General features: G+C 48.4%; 1 protein-coding gene across 2 annotated transcripts in view; it reads right to left on the bottom strand.

Annotated features, from left to right (window-relative positions):
* Positions 1-16,092, bottom strand: part of USP48 (ubiquitin specific peptidase 48) — a 34,336-nt gene that overhangs the window by 13,792 nt on the left and 4,452 nt on the right. For both annotated transcript variants that reach the window (XM_074558424.1, XM_074558423.1), the window contains exons 5-15: positions 14,910-15,034; positions 14,248-14,356; positions 12,924-13,057; positions 12,693-12,775; positions 11,358-11,537; positions 8,757-8,882; positions 5,550-5,699; positions 3,009-3,209; positions 1,670-1,784; positions 1,411-1,541; positions 49-120 (exon numbers count right to left, since the gene is read on the bottom strand). In XM_074558424.1, the coding sequence (XP_074414525.1) occupies positions 49-120; positions 1,411-1,541; positions 1,670-1,784; positions 3,009-3,209; positions 5,550-5,699; positions 8,757-8,882; positions 11,358-11,537; positions 12,693-12,775; positions 12,924-13,057; positions 14,248-14,356; positions 14,910-15,034 (1,426 nt within the window). The remainder of the gene's footprint in view (positions 1-48; positions 121-1,410; positions 1,542-1,669; positions 1,785-3,008; positions 3,210-5,549; positions 5,700-8,756; positions 8,883-11,357; positions 11,538-12,692; positions 12,776-12,923; positions 13,058-14,247; positions 14,357-14,909; positions 15,035-16,092) is intronic.

Genomic DNA, 16,092 nt, shown 5'->3' with positions numbered 1-16,092 from the left:
GTGGGCAACAACGGGGATATTCAGCTCCATCCCCCCGGAGAGACTCACCATGTGGGCAAACGATGTCTTCATTAAAATTTAACTCCTCTTCCTCCTCCCTCTTCTCTTCATTTGATTCATCTAATTAAAGAAAAAAAATAATACAAGAGGATTGCACAGAGTTGCTCTCCCAAGGAAAAAATTCTTACAGGGAAAGGAGCACGGTCGCCTTTCAAATTACAGCAAACCCCCTCACCCAAGGGAAAATTTGGAAGGAAATTTGTTATTCTCCGATGTCTTGGCCTGTGGGCAGGCGGGATTACAGCCCCCAGGTCACGTAGGAGGGCTTTGAAGTGCACGGAGCACAAGCCAGGCCTTTGTGAGATTACAAAGGATGCATTTGTTAGGGCTGCAACACCGCAGGGGTGCCCTGCTCCCAGACATCGCCGAGTTTAACCTAAACACCAGCCTAGGTAAGAGCAAAAGGAGCAGAATTCCTGGCAAAATTCCTGATCTAAACCAGATGCTGCCTGACAAACTGAGGGGGAGCCTGCCAGGGGGCTGACAAGCCCTGCATCAGTCTCTAAATCAGTTCAAGTCAAGCGTTGGCCACTGAATGGAGCATCATCGAGACAATGAGGTGTCAGCAAGAGCCTCTAACGAGCTGCCTAATGAGCAACTTGGCTTTGTGAGTAATTCAAATGCACTACTGGGAGTTGCAACCTGTTGTGAATCGAAGTCACCCCGAGGAAGGACGGGTGGTAACTCAGAAATGCCCTTTTCTCCATGAGTGCTCCTTATCAGGGGGGCTGAGGTGCCCTCCAGCCCAAGATCAATGCCCTGAGCCATCATTCCCACTTCCATTCCAACAAGCTTCCTACCCAGTTCAAAGGAGCTCAAGAAAACAAGATTTTCAACCATTTAAAGAGCTGAAGGCAAATAAAACCTCCATCTACTCTCATGATATGGGCACAGAATGGAGTGCACTTCATGATTTTTGATCCCAGGCTGTGTTTTCCCAGCGCTGCTGCATCACCTGTGCTGTTTTATCCCTCAACCTTCACAATAAACATCATCATCATCCCTTCCTCAAGGTAATTTTCACGTTTCTTCCTTCCCTGTGCTCTCTCATTCAGAGAAAAGTGGATAAAAAGATCATGTGTCTGGGGTGGTAATTTCACACAGCTTTGTAAAACCACTTATCACCTCATCTCCCTCTCCAGCATGAAGATCACCCCGCAGTTTTCAAGATTAGCAAAGAAAAAGCTCCTTAAATGAAAGCCTTTTTTTATTTATTATCATTTCCTCCCTACTCTTACAAGGGGAACAAAACAGCTACAGAAACCTGACATGTTTTTTGTTAGCAGGGATAAGGCAGAGCTGGTAGCTCTCTACAGCAGCAGCAATCAGGAGGAAATCAGGAGTAAATACCTTTGTTTTGTGCATTTCCATTCATTTTCCCATTACTGTGCTCTGCATCTTCATCTTGCTCATTTAATTGCTCCAGAGCCAGCTGACGCCAGCTCCTCAAGGAGGCTTTTCCAACCCAAAACCCATCGGTCCTGCAGGGAGACAACCAAATGTGTGGCACCCCAAAACCACAGCTCCCTTCCTCAGAGCCCAAACAGGGGGATTTTTTAGGAAAAAGCTGTTTAAACACTTGTAAAAAGCATCTTTGGGACTTCCATACCCTTTGACTGTCATCTTCAGCAGGTTGGTGACTGTTTTGTAGTCCTCGTTCAGCTGGTTCTTCAGCCTCAGGATTCGACACCTTTCCACCACACAGTCCTTGCAAAGTGCTTTGACTGGGTGGGAGGGAAAAGGAAAAACAGGTTTTTACATTATTAATTGCATGGTTTATTGCACAGGTCGTTTCCTGCTGGTTTGAAGGCCTTCAGATAGGTGTGTACCAACTATCCTGCCTGAGGATGGGCGATTTCATGTGTAAATGAGGAAATCCTGGGGGTCACAGCCCCATCAGGCCACGTTTGAAGCTTAAAGAAGCATAAAATACTTCAAATGAGCTGTGATCTGTTCCACTGCTTCACAGATCTGCTCTCCCAGCTCCTGCAGTCACAGGGAGCCAGGGCAGCCCAGCACCCAGCCACAGGAGGCAGGAAATGCCAGGAAAACAAACAAACAAACAAACACCTGCATTGTGGCACTTTTGACAGCTCAACCCAGAAAATCCACCCTCCTGCAAGGCTGGAGGACCAAGGGAGTGGAAATCCTTTAGCTGGGTGTGGATTTAGATTTGCATCCTGGAGCAAGAGGAGAAGGGAAGCAGCGTGTCCATCCATCCTTTTATCCATCCCTCCCTCCCTGCCAGCCATACTCAACCCACAACCCTTCAGGCAATCCTTCCACTTGACTAATAAACCTTGCCCTGCTTTTCCCCACAAAGGCTGCCTGCGTCACAAGCAGTTTCTTCCCTACAAGCTCCCAGTAGGAGCTGAGCTAATTTGGTCTCAGTGGGAGTTACTGAGCAACTTCCTAAAAGGAATGAAACCTGGGGCTTGATGAGGGGATGTCCAAAGCCTGGAGGGGCTGGGCTGACCCTGAAATGCAGAATGGGTGGTAGATGCAGGAGCAGGCTAACAGGTAAGTGCTTCCTTGGATGAGGTGACAGACAGGAAGGGATATTTTTGGCCTAATATTTCGTAAAACCCAGCCCACACACAGGAGCTGTGGGTGCTCAGAAAATAATTGTCAAGAGTTTGGAGTGTTGCATGTGCAAGTTTTATTTTCTAGAATCGCCTTCAAACCTTCCAAGTATTATGTTTCCTAAGCCAAGTGCCCCATTCCTCTACAGCAATTCCTCCAGGAACAGCCCAGGCCCAAAGCAGACCCTGCCATCACCCTAAATGCGTTTGGGAAATGGTAACAGAATTAAGTGGCATTAAAAAAATCCACTGGAAATAAGGCAGCACTAAAGCCATGCACTGAAATAAAGTTAAGATGATGAAGGATGGCTCAGAACAGGGCTGGGAGCAGAACAAGGCTCCAGAGCACAAGGCAGGAGATGTTACCGTTGAGCCGGGGCCCTCCTCCGTATCGGCGGTAGAAGAAATCGGCCACGTATTCTGATATCCTCTTCATCAGGGAGATCTTATCAGGATGGAGTTTGCCATGGGAGCACAGGCAGGCTGTGTTATCAATAGGTTTGGGAGGAGTGGACTCATCCAGCCACTTCTGCAGCCATTCCAGAGAGATGAAGTCGTAAGGGGAACCTGGGAGGGGAGAAAACACAAAGAGAAACAAGACCACACATGTCAGCTCCAACACCAGGTGGTATTTTATAATTACTCTTTAAAATTAACAAGCAATCACTGTGGATTAAATCTCTGAGGTACAAGTTTTCAAAGGTCTGATCCAGCTACTCCCACCCCATTCTGAGCTCAATGTCACAGACTTGGAAGACAGGAGCTTCGTGAGATTAAGATGTGCAGATCATTTTGGATTCAGCAATCAATATGCAACAGCTCCAAGGAGGAATGGGAGTGCTTTCAAACCTTTTGGGGATTACTGGAGAGCAGTCGAGGAAAGGGGAAGGTTTTCCTATCAGCCATCAAGGGACTGATATAATATTTAAATCATGATCATACATTCCAGGCTTTTTCTACAACAGAGACAGTTCACTGGGGTAATTTGAAAATTAAAGGCAACAACAGCAGAGATGAAATCAGTGTTCCCCCTGTCTTTTCAGCATACAAATTTTCAGCGTCTCTTAAAATTTTAGGTGAGAAAATTCTAAAATTTACAGTGCAAATGGAAACTTGCTTAGGTTTTTGGCTGAAGCAGTGCAGCAGGTTTGCCCTTGTTTGATGAAAAAGAAATACAAAGCCGAGGTTCAGGAGCAGGTCAGTGCTCGTATGAGCAGGTTGGGGTGAAACTCCTGTATCTCAATACTGAGGCACAATATCACTACACAAGCCTTCAGTGGATGACTGGGAATTTAGGAAGAAATTAGGAAGAATTCAAACCCATTCTGTGCTGCCACGAGGGCAGCTCTGAAACCTGTGGGGAAATGCACCCGTCGGTGACATTTATAACTGAGCAAAAATCCTTTACATTTCCTAGGAGGGAGCAACAGAGAAGCAAGAGGAAAATACAGGAGACAGGAAAACACAGTGTCTGCAGCTTGCACTGGAGCTCTGTGAAGCCTCTTTTCCTGCACAGCCTCAATCCACGGTGTTTTCATCTTACGCAATACCCGCCGCAGCCGTGACCTCCAGAGAATTGCGTCGCTGTCAGAACCGGTTTGCTAGTTTGGGATGAAACTGCCTCCCCCAGAAAGGAGGGTTTTCTGGGGCAGGCTCCACAAAGCTGGCAGAAAAACGTGTCTGCACAGCTGCAGAGACAGCCCCAAGCTCCACAGAGATAGGACCCGGAGCAGAGCTGGAATGACGCTGCCTCCAGCTGTGCTGGAAGTGCTGTGCCCATGACGTGCCAGCAGCAGGCAGAGGGTGCCTCAGGGCAAAGTTTCAGGTCCTGTCATCTCTAAATTGAGGCAGAAGAGCTTCACCTGCACTTGTAAAAATCTTTTTTTTTTTTTTGAGATTTATTCCTCTGTCACATCAGAACTGCCGAGAGCAAACTCTTTTGTTCCTGCTGAGGAAAAGCACACTGGAACTGTGCTGCTGCTCCTTTTCACGGGTGACTCAGGGCAGGTTCATCCCTCCAGCACAACTCTGATCTCACAGTGACATCTGAGTGCTGCTCGGGCTCACGGGGAGCTGTGACACCTTCCTGACACCTGCATCCCCAAACTGGAGAGGCAGATGCTTACAGGAACAGGAGTTTGCTCTTGGGCTACTCCAATCTCATGGTGGACTCTGAGCATCCAATAATAAAAGCTTAACAGTAAATTCTCTTACAGGCCACACAATTAAATCCACTTTTAAGTCTTCAATTGTAATTATTCTGCAGTTTTTAGGAGAGGTACATAGTGATGACAAATTCTCAGGGCTGGATGGATACAACAAGTTTTGTAGGAGATGGGTGAGAAAAACAAGGTGGGGAAATAAAACTCAGTGTGCTGAGGCAACAAGACACAAGGGGAAGGAGAAAAAGCTTAACCCCAGTCTCCCTACAAAACTGAGACATGGAGCAGGGAAGCACTGGCAGGGATGGATCCAGTAATTTTCTGCTGGAGGTCAGGCATTCTCTCAGCCTGTTACCTGCTGATGAATCGGGCTCACCAGCTCCCAAACCTGCTGTGAGCTGGCAATTTGGGAGCAGGCAGTTATTCCGCCTCGATGATCCTAACGAGCTGAGCTGCTCACCAGGCAGAAGAAAAGAGTCACAAAGCATGAGGCTGACGGATGGGGAAGGAGCAGGAGGGGAATTAGCGATGCCAGAGGCCATGAGAATGAGCAAAGAAAGGAGAAAAATAGGTTAAGGCAGGAAAAGAAGCAAAGGAAAACAAATGTAAGCATGCATGAAGCTCTCCCCTCACGGAGGGCTGCGGGAACGCCTCCCAGCCAGGCCACAGGAGTTGGGAGTCAGTCACAAATCATTGCTAAGCTTAACAGCTCTACTACAGCAATACTCCACAATGTCTTACAGACCAGCTTCGGCGGGTAACCTTTGGTAGAGCTCCTTCACCTCCTCGTGCTTGATCTTGCCTCTGGCCACGCTCTGTTTGCGCATCTCGGCCATTTCATTGCACCACTCCTCAAACTTGCAGTTATCCCGCTCTACCAGCTCCTGCAGAAAAGCTGGGAAAGGAAAAAAAAAAAACCAAGAAAAACAGGAATTGAAGGGAAAATGCCAGCTATGTTAATTACCATGGGTTATCTGGGGACAACAAACCTAAAAATTCCCTCTCGCAGCCTTGCTGGGCGAGGTCTTTCCCCAAGCCAGGCATGTGGATGTTGCCCTCTCTGATACTGAAGGTTGCAAATTATTAAAAGCAAAGTTTTGCACCCAAGAAAATAATTTACTTGGGGTTGGTTGCAATGTTAAGTGCAGCTCCTCTGTCCTTCCTCACCATTCTGAGAGGGAAACAAATTTTCACCCTCTGCATGCACCCAAAGCCTGTCACGACCTGCGATCCAGCACGCTGCAAACCCAAGGGCAAAGAGCCCTCAGGAGATGGAAGATTAGCCAGGGCAGAGCAACAGAAAGGTGAAGGAAATGGGGATTTTTGCTGCCACTGATGGAAAAACCCCAAACAAACCAAACCTCAGCAAGGAAAAAAGAAGATAAACCACTTCCCTCAGAGGGATGGTGCGAGGGAGCAGTGAGGGAAGCTCTGCTTATCTGAGGCCTTTTCCTATTTAGAATTATTCTGAAGAGCTAAAATAGCTGCAAAAAAGGTTAATTCTTGACCAAAATATCCACCTTGGGAGAATATCCAATATTACAAACTAACCAGCTTGACCTCCTTGAGATCAGAGCCAAAGTTACGTCTCTCCACTGTCCCGGAAAAGCAGCTTTTTAACAGCATCAAAGCAAAATGCCTCAAATTTACAGTTCCATGAAACCTCCCCACAACCACAGAGCTCGACTGCTGCCCTTCACTCCCTGTTCCCTGGCAGGATTCCACGGGAAACAAAGGCAACCGCGGGGCTGTGCAGGAATTTGGAGCTGGGTGGGGAGGTTTTTGTTCAGTTATTGTTTTGGGCAGAGGGGTAGGAGGAAAGGGAGAGCAAGAAAGCTCAGGAAACAGGCTGAAAATACAGATCCAGGCAGGAATTAGTGCTAATTCCTGAAGTTTTATGTCTTGGAGGGTGTGTTTTAAACAGGGGGGGCTTGGGAAAGGTTTGGGGTGTTATTAGAGGGGAATCAGGTGTATGATTTACGCCCTCTGCAGAGACCCAAAGGGACCTGCCACCTCTGCTGTCCCCACTCCACAGCAAATGAGGGAAGGGGGAACACACCTCAGCACCAGGGGCCTAATTAGTATTTCTAATCAAGGAGCAGCCTAACAGCAAACATGAAACCCACAGGGCAAAGCCCACAGGGAGCTCTGGCACCCCCATAATTCTACAGCACAACACGAAGGCATTTGGCCCAAATTCCCACTGGGGCCTCAGAGCCTCTTTATTTTCATGTCATTTGTTCCTGATGTGGCAAAGCTGAAGCAGTCACAGAGGGAACCTGACATCTGTCAGGATTATTCACCTCCTCGTGCCTTGCTGATGACATTTAACCACACTGCTCTCCTGCAGGATGTGAATCCCAGAGGGATCATCTCCTCCTGACCCCTTCCCAGCTTGGCCAGCTGGGTAACAAAGCAATGTCTGAGTGGGCACATGGGAGGGATTGGCAGTTTAATGTTAATTAAGTGCTGGGAAAACTCAGGGGTTTCACTGGTCAAGACACCAAGGTGCCACACAGCACCTTTGGGGCTCATGGCAAAGAGTCAAAAACCATGGAATCCTGCAGTGGGTTGGGAGGGACCTTGATGATAATTTTTTTTTTTCACCCAGGGACACCTTCCACTATCCCCAGTTGCTTCAAGCCCCATCCAACCTGGCCTTGGGCAGTGCCAGGGATCCAGGGGCAGCCACAGCTGCTCTGGGCACCCTGTGCCAGGGCCTGCCCACCCTCACAGGCAGGAATTCCTTCCCAATATCCCATCTGACCCTGCCCTCTGGCAGTGGGAAGCCATTCCCTCTTGTCCTGGCACTCCATCTCTTGTCCCAGTTCCCTCTGCAGCTCTCCTGGAGCCCCTTTAGGCACCGGAAGGAGCTCTGAGATCTCCCTGGGGCCTTCTCCAGCCTGGAACCACAGCAGAGAGGCTCCAGGAACTTCCCAGCTCTAAAGGGGTCTTCAAGCAAAATTCTGCCTCCTGGTCCACCTGGAGCATTGCAGGGACTCACCTGGCACCTGGACAGTGAGGGATGGAAGAGCAGGACCCCAGGGACTCAGTAGACATTGAGGGATGGACAAGCAGCACCCAGGAGTCACCTGGACTCACCTGGATGGTGAGGGATGGACAAGCAGGACCCAGGACTCACCTGGCACCTGGACTGTGAGGGGTGGACCCTGTGGATCCCAGGGACTAAGGTAGCACCTGGACAGTGAGAGATGGCTGAACAGGACCCCAAAGACTCACCTAACAGTGAGGGATGGCTGAGCAGCACCCCAGGGACTCACCTGGCACCTGGATAGTGAGGGATGGAAAGATCCCAGGGACTAAGGTGGCACCTGCACAGTGAGGGATGGACAAGCAGGGCCCCAGGGACTCACCTGGACAGTGAGGGACAGATGAGCAGGACCCCGGGGGGACTCACCTGGCACCTGCACAGTGAGGGATGGAACAGGAGCACCCCAGGACTCACCTGGCACCTGGATAGTGAGGGATGGAAAGATCCCAGGGACTAAGGTGGCACCTGCACAGTGAGGGATGGACAAGCAGGACCCCAGGGACTCACCTGGACATTGAGGGACAGAAGAGCAGGACCCCTGGGGGACTCACCTGGCACCTGGACTGTGAGGGATGGACAAACAAGACCCCAGGACTCACCTGGACAGTGAAAGATGGACAAGCAGCACCCCAGGGACTCACCTGGCACCTGGATAGTGAGAGATGGAAGAGGAGGACCCCAGAGGCTCACCTGGACTGTGAGGGGTGGACAAGCAGAACCCCAGGACTCACCTGGCACCTGGACTGTGAGGGATGGAAGAGGAGGACCCCAGGGGCTCACCTGCACAGTGAGGGATGGACAAACAAGACCCAGGACTCACCTGGACTGTGAGGGATGGACAAACAAGACCCAGGACTCACCTGGACTGTGAGGGATGGACAAACAAGACCCAGCACTCACCTGGCACCTGCACAGTGAGGGATTTCTCCCGGGCCTGCAGCCTGTACACCAGCATGTAGGCGTTGCGGGAGCAGTGCGTGCCCTTCCCACACTTGGGCTTGCGGGTCTGGGATTTCGATGGCTCTGCTGTGGGAACAAAAGGCACGGCCTCAGCAACACACCAGCTCCTTCCCTGGCCCTCCATCAACGGCATGAGTGTGCCACCCAGCCAGTTTCTCTGTGCCAGGCCTCCGTGCCAAGCACTGGGCTTGGCACGGCTCTAAATTGTATCCCAAAGAAAGCCCCAAATCTCTCCAGCCTTTCTGGGTAAATCAAAGGGACTAAATTTAGGAGCCTGCTCTGAACCTCCCTTCTCAAGAGCCTTTCTTCTCTCCCCAGTGGAACTTCTCTGAGCCAAAAGCCACTCTTGGAAAAACATCCTTTCTCCCTTTTGCCTCTTGTTCTGCTGTCCTGACTCCAAAGAAAAGAGTCAAATCCTCAGGGAAGAAAATCGTATTTACAGGTGATGGTGGATATGAAAAAAACACAGCAAAGCTTTTAGGAAGCCAAGAGCCATGGAAAGGGTTGTTTTTGAGCAGCTGCTGGGGGATGTAAAGTTGTGTTGCAAGAGCTGCTGTTTCCAGATGGATTCTGAGGCAAGGAAAACACTTATCTACAGCTGCAGCTTCAAAAATCAAACCATTCAAAAGAAAGAAAAAAATTAAAGGGACAACGTTCCATAAATTGAACTCTAAGTGGGCCATTGAATTATTAAGTTTCTTTCCCCCAAATTCTGAAAAAATTCATGTGCCTTTCCCCCCACACCATCTAGGGGACTTCCCAGACTCTATTTATTTGCATTTTATCCAAGAATTTTCTGAATTGTTCCCATCTGCATGGCCAAGACTCTCCCCCCCACAGTCCTTCAGTTTATGTTTCTGACCTTCTCCTGCTGTTACATGTATTTGTAACAAAGCAAAGCCTCAGTTTTGCCTGGAACAGGCAAATTACATCAAAACTTGATACAAATATTGAGCTCCAAGCTTAAAGAGGCTCCTAAACACACTACTTCTATTTTCTAACCAGCCTTGAATTGAAATACGAGAAATAAGAACATTTACAGTTAGGCATGAAACTTAATAAAACTGAGATCATGAAACTTTATAAAATTGAGGTCACAGCAGTTGACTTGCATTTCATTTGTTGCACGGGGTGAGTGGGGAGGGTAAACACAAAGGCTGCTCAGGGCTCAGTTTCCCTGTGCACCACTAGATGTCCGGCCAGCTCCAGCCTGGGCCAGCTCTGAGCAGAGCAAGGAATTTCCCCATTGCAAGGGGAAGGGACAGAGTGGTGGCACAGGATCAGGGACTCACTAAGGCTGGAAAAGCCCTCCAAGATGATCAAAGGCAACCATTAACCCAGCAGTGCCAGGCCCAGCACTAACCCTGTCCCCAGGTGCACAGTCAGACTTTATGAACACCTGCAGGGATTGTGACTCCACCACTGCCCTGCACAGCCTCCTCCAATGCCTGACTGCACCTTCCAAGAAGGATTTTTCCCAATGTCCAACATAAACCTCCCCTGGCTCATTCCCTCTCTCCTGTCCCTGTTCCCTGGAGCAGATCCTGACCCCTCAGCTGTCCCCTCCTGTCAGGAGCTGTGCAGAGCCACAAGGGCCCCCTGAGCCTCCTTTGCTCCAGGCTCAGCCCCTTCCCAGCTCCCCCAGCTGCTCCTCAGAAGCTCTCCAGACTCTTTTCCTTGTGCTCCAGACCCTTCCTCAGCTCCTCTGCCCATCTCTGGACACATTCCAGCACCTCAAGAAACATAATGCAGGTGAGAACAAGGAAATGGGAGAAGGCTTAAGGGAGCACTTAAATCTGCAGCGGGGTTTTTTTTTTTCTCTTAAAGAAAAACAACATTCCATAAATTCTAACCACAGCAAAGCATCCTGGTGGGTAACAATTCCTGGGAATGGATTGCTTGCAGTGCAAGTGAATTTCTTCATCATTTCCCTGGCTTTCCCCGCTGTGAGCACCTGCACTAGAGAACACTGAGCCACTACAAAACCATTTCAACTCCAAAACGAGCTGTTCTTATTTATTGACTGCAGAGTAAGAAATTCACATCCTCAGCCCAAGCTTTCCAAGAAATCTCCAAGAAATTCTCCAATCCAGGAACACAGTGATATGGGCAGGACACAATGAGCCAGTAAAACAGAAAAGAACCAAGGAAAAAGCTCAGAGTAAAAAGGCAGTTTTAGCTTCCAAGTTGTTATTTGGATCAAAACCTTTTTTACTGCCTCCAAGTAAAACACCTCAGTGGAAACAGAACCATAATGTGTTAAGGAAAACTGAAAGCATTCTCCTTATCTGTTCCAAGGAAATGGCAGCCGCCTGTTGCTCCCTGATAGGAACCCTCTGCCCGTGTTATCAGCATCTTATCTGCCATGTGGCAGCCAGAAAAATACTAGAGCAGCTGATCACGAGGTGTAAACACTCACACGGGGCTGAAACAAGCAAATCTGGCTGTAATCACCAGGATTGCTCTTTGGAGGAGCAGGACGCCAGTGCTTGTGGTAGAAAGAGTTACTTTAAAAAGCCACTCACAACTGAAAGGTTTTACCTAAATCTTCCTCAATTCCCAGCTGGAGTTTCTTCCCCTCCATCTTCTCGATGTCTTCATCGTTGAACTTGTACCACTCTCCTGTCTGTGGGTCCTTCACGTGGGCGATGTAGTGCCCGGAGTAGGCGCTTACTCCACGGTGTATGAGCACAGCGCTCAGCTCGTACACGTACACCCCGTCTGCAAGGCAGGCAGCACTCACACACAGCTCTGCAGCCCACAGAACCCATCCTTCCTGCCCTAAAACCTCCTGTTTGCACCAGGCAGCAAAGCCTGCACTTGAACTCACAGCGCTCCAGGACCTTGCTAAGAGGTTGTGGTTCAGTAACAAGGATGTTGTTTGAAATACGGGCTTCAAACAAGTCTGGACAGAATTTTCAATCAAAAATTGAGAGGAATTCAATCAAAATTTCGAGAGGAATTCAAGCAGAATTGAGACGAATTCAATCAAAAAATTCGAAGGAAATCAATCAAAATTTTGAGAGGAATTCAAGCAGAATTGAGACAAATTCAATCAAAAAATTCGAGAGGAAATCAATCAAAATTTTGAGAGGAATTCAAGCAAAATTTTGAGAGGAATTCAAGCAAAATTTAAGAGGAATTCAAGCAAAAATTCGAGAGGAATCAATCAAAAATTCGAGAGGAATTCCATCAAAAATTCGAGAGGAATCAATCAAAAATTCGAGAGGAATTCCATCAAAATTTTGAGAGGAATTCAAGCAGAATTTGAGAGGAATTCAATCAAAAATTCGAGAGGAATTCCATCAAAATTTCGAGAGGAATTCCATCAAAATTTCGAGAGGAATTCCATCAAAATTTCGAGAGGAATTCCATCAAAATTTCGAGAGAAATTCCATCAAAATTTCGAGAGAAATTCCATCAAAAATTCGAGAGGAATTCCATCCAAAATTCCAGAGGAATTCCATCCAAAATTCCAGAGGAATTCCATCAAGATTTCGAGAAGAATTCCATCAAAATTTCGAGAGGAATTCCATCAAAATTTCGAGAGGAATTCCATCAAAATTTCGAGAGGAATTCCATCAAAAATTCGAGAGGAATCACAGAATCCCAGAATGGTTTGGGTTGGAAGGGATTTTAAAGCCCATCTTGCTCCACCTCTGCCATGGGCAGGGATATTTTTCACTATCCCCAGGCTGCTCCAAGCCCCATCCAACCTGGCCTTGGACACTTCCAGGGATCCAGGGGCAGCCACAGCTTCTCTGGGCACCCTGTGCATCATCACCCTCACAGGGAGGAATTTCCTCCTAAACAGAATTAAAGATGATCTGCGAAGAAACAATGGGCAAAGACAACAAAAAACTGCCCCAAACTCACTTTTTTGCTCCATGAAAGGCTCCATGTCCAGCAGCTCTGAGAAGCCAATGTAGGTGTTCAGCTTCTTCTTGTGGCCAGTTTGTCTGTGTGGAGGCAAAGCTGTGGCTCAGGGCACAGCAACAACAGCTCCCATCCCAAAAAAACCTCCCTGAGAGGCTCAGACACCTCCAATTAAAGCAGGAAGAGCAGGGTGGTGACTTCCCCAAGAGCTTCCAGGGTGTTCCCACTCACCTGTCAAACACAAAGCGCATGAGCTGCAGGTTGAGGGTGCAGGGCAGGCTGAGCAGCCGGATCTTCCTCGTGGCATTCTGCTTGCTCTGACAAGTCTCACAAAAATAACGATTGTCCCCTTCTAATTTTTCCTCCTGAGTGTGGAGAGGCAGAGGGAAAGGTCTTGAGAAAGTGTCAGCACTGAAAAGTCAATTGAGCTACTCAACAGCTGGAGAATGAGAAGCACCAAAGTTATTTTAACTATTTAAGTCTCTTCTCAGCTGCTGCCTAAATTTTTCTGAGTTAAAGACACACTAATGACTGCACTTTATAGCATGGTCATAGCAGGCTGCTCTCACTTTAAGGCAAATTTTAGACTGAATCAAGCCCCATTTCAAGTTCCCAATCTCTTAGTTCCTTGCTTGGCTGAGTTGGTTTATACCAAAGAAAATAATTAAATCCTCCCTTTTAGGAGTTCACATGGACCCAGTTAATGTAAAGCCACATTTTAGCCTGGAAACTACAACCCTATGTTCAGCCACCCAAAATCACCCTGCAGGAGTCACTCACTGCCTAAGCAGATCCAAGGGCAGGGTTAGGCCAGAGGAAAATTCCAACCCCTCTAAAAACGTCACAGGGTTGTTCTGTGTGAAGGAGGAGCAGACAAATGTCAAGTTCTCCAATTCAGGAATTCAATCTGTGCACCCAAACCAGTTTTTTTTCATTGCAGACCTCCCAGGCAGAGCAACTGGTTTTTGCTGAGTGCACCAGAGCAAGCAAGGAGCTCAAGGAAGGGCTTCAGGTCAGTTCTGTCCTAAATAGCTGGAGTGGAATCCACACCTTAGTGTGCCAGAGCTGAATTTTATATCCAGAGAAATTTTCAAGCTGAATTGAGGGCACTTGCAGCTGTTCCTGCAGCTATTCCCAGCACTCCCTGGTACTTCTGAGAGCACATTTTTCAGCAGGGAATGTCTCCTGTTGCTATGCAGATGAGCACTGACACAGAAAACATGGAAAGCAGCAGCTCTCCCAGTGCTATCCGTGACAAAGCAGGCAGAGACTTTCCCCCAACTTTCCTGGCAAAGTATTTTAACTAAAAATGCAACTTTCAAGTGCTTTTTAAAGCCATAACAGGAGCATGTGATATCACAGAGCTATTCCTTGTTCTGTGCCTCAATTCTAATTTTTTAAGTCTGCAGAAAAAAAAACATTTTCACTTGGATGCATCTCCCTGAGCCAAGTCAGTGGCTTCACCCCAACACTGACCTCGAAGGCTGTGAATTGGAGGAAGGAACTGAAATTCCTTGCTAAAAATAGCAGGAGTCCAACCCCAACGAGCTCATACCTTGAGGAATTCTGTTATACAGTCTGTCAACTGCTTGTGTCCTTGGATGTTTAACTCCAGCTCGTAAAATTTAGACACCAGTTTAGATTCTCTGCCACACTGGTTGCAGCTGGGATGGGAAAGAAGACAAAAATATATCTGAGGACAGGTCAGGGCTTATGCATTGAGGCTCCCAAGTCTTTAATAAAATATTCCTTGAATAAAACCAGGAGAAAAAGTGAAGTCAGGGCTAAGGAGATTCACACCTCCCCACCATAAAAACAGCAGGAGAAGGTTTAAACAGCTTAACAGCACCAACCAAGACCTGTCACTTGCATGTATCATTTTGTATTATTTTTAAGGTGAAATTCCCAGCTCTGAGAACACAGGAATGAAAATACAACACCCAGGATGCTGTTTTTTGGCTGCAGGATCTGCCACTCCATTAACTCACTTGCAGGTTTAGTTGGTGAATTCTCATTAAAGGAGTAAAAGCAGCTGCAGAACTGTCACAGCGACACCACACACACAGGAACAGGAAAGGAAAAGGTAAATATTTCCCAGAAAGTGTTTCTGCTGCAGCTTAACTGCCTGCTCTGGTTGCTAGGAGGGATATTCTCCTCCTAAATCCTTCTAAAAATTTAAATATTTACAGAAAGGGTCTTCCCAGAATTATTACTTACACTGTGACATAGGCATACTCTCCACAGAACTGCTTTTGCACAATGTTCCGGACATCTGGGTTTTTCTGTTTGGACAAAGTATCTTCCAGCAGGGACATGAACAGCTTGGAAAACTCCTGGGCATCCTGAAAGAGAAAACCAAGTTCATTAACAATCCACCACAGCACAATCCCAGCCCTGTCACTAATTCACTGCTAATTACCCCGAGCCCTCCACACAGGCTGAGCCGAGGCTCCGTGAGCAGCATGGAAAATAAAGACCAGGCAGGAGAACTGAGGAAAACAGAGGAATTTGGCTAAAAGGAGCGTGAGGCCCTCGGTGTGGGAGCACAGCAGGAGCTGCCCTGGCTCCCTGCCAGCCCTGCTGGGGGCTTTGACTTCTGGCCTGCTCCTTCCAGGATTCTGGAAGGGATAAAAACCTTCCTGTGGAGCTTTGGAGCCCCTTGATCCTCCTCTTTGCAGCTGGCCCTGCTCAGATCAGAGGTGAGAAGAGAAATAAAAACACCCCAAAAATGAGAAGCTGTCCTTTGGGTGATCCCAGCATTGCTCCAGAGCTTCCCCACACCCAGCTCAGGGCCTTTCTCTCCTGCCCTGGTTCTTCTCTTCCACAAATAAACAGGTTTTGGTTTCTCTCAGCTGCCCTTGGGTGTCCCTGTCGGCTTCCTTCCTCTCCTGACCCTCCCAAGGAACACTTGCCAGTGCTCTGCTCTTGCTCCAAAACCTCCCATTACCTCTGCAAGAGGATTTCCCAGCCCTGCCCCTCTCCCAGGCTCTCTCCAGCTGCAGCCCCACAGGGCCCTGCAGCTCTCAGCTCCCACGTGCTGCCCTGGGATCCTGGCTGGCTCCTGTGATCCACCTGCCCCTGGGGATCTCCTCAACCCCCAGGAGGAGCAGCCCATGGAGCTCACTGGGACCCTCACTGCAGCTCTGGCCCCATCCCATCGCTCCTGGGTTCATCCCACCACTCCCTTGGCTCCTCCTGATCTGCACTTAGCACTTCCCAGCCTCATTCCATTGCTCCCTGGGCTCCTCCTTGTATCCCTGTATTCATCCCATTGTTTCATGTGGTGATCCCAGCACTCCCTGGGCTCCTCCTGATCTCCCTGTCCCCACCCCATTGCCCCTGGGCTCCTCCTTATCTCTGCACCATCATCCCATTGTTCCATGTCCTGATCCCATCACTC

The sequence above is a fragment of the Zonotrichia albicollis genome, chromosome 25, assembly GCF_047830755.1.
Source record: "Zonotrichia albicollis isolate bZonAlb1 chromosome 25, bZonAlb1.hap1, whole genome shotgun sequence".
NCBI classification, from domain to species: Eukaryota; Metazoa; Chordata; class Aves; order Passeriformes; family Passerellidae; genus Zonotrichia; species Zonotrichia albicollis.
Note: the sequence above shows the minus strand (reverse complement) of the source record. Positions and strands in the feature narration are given on the sequence as shown.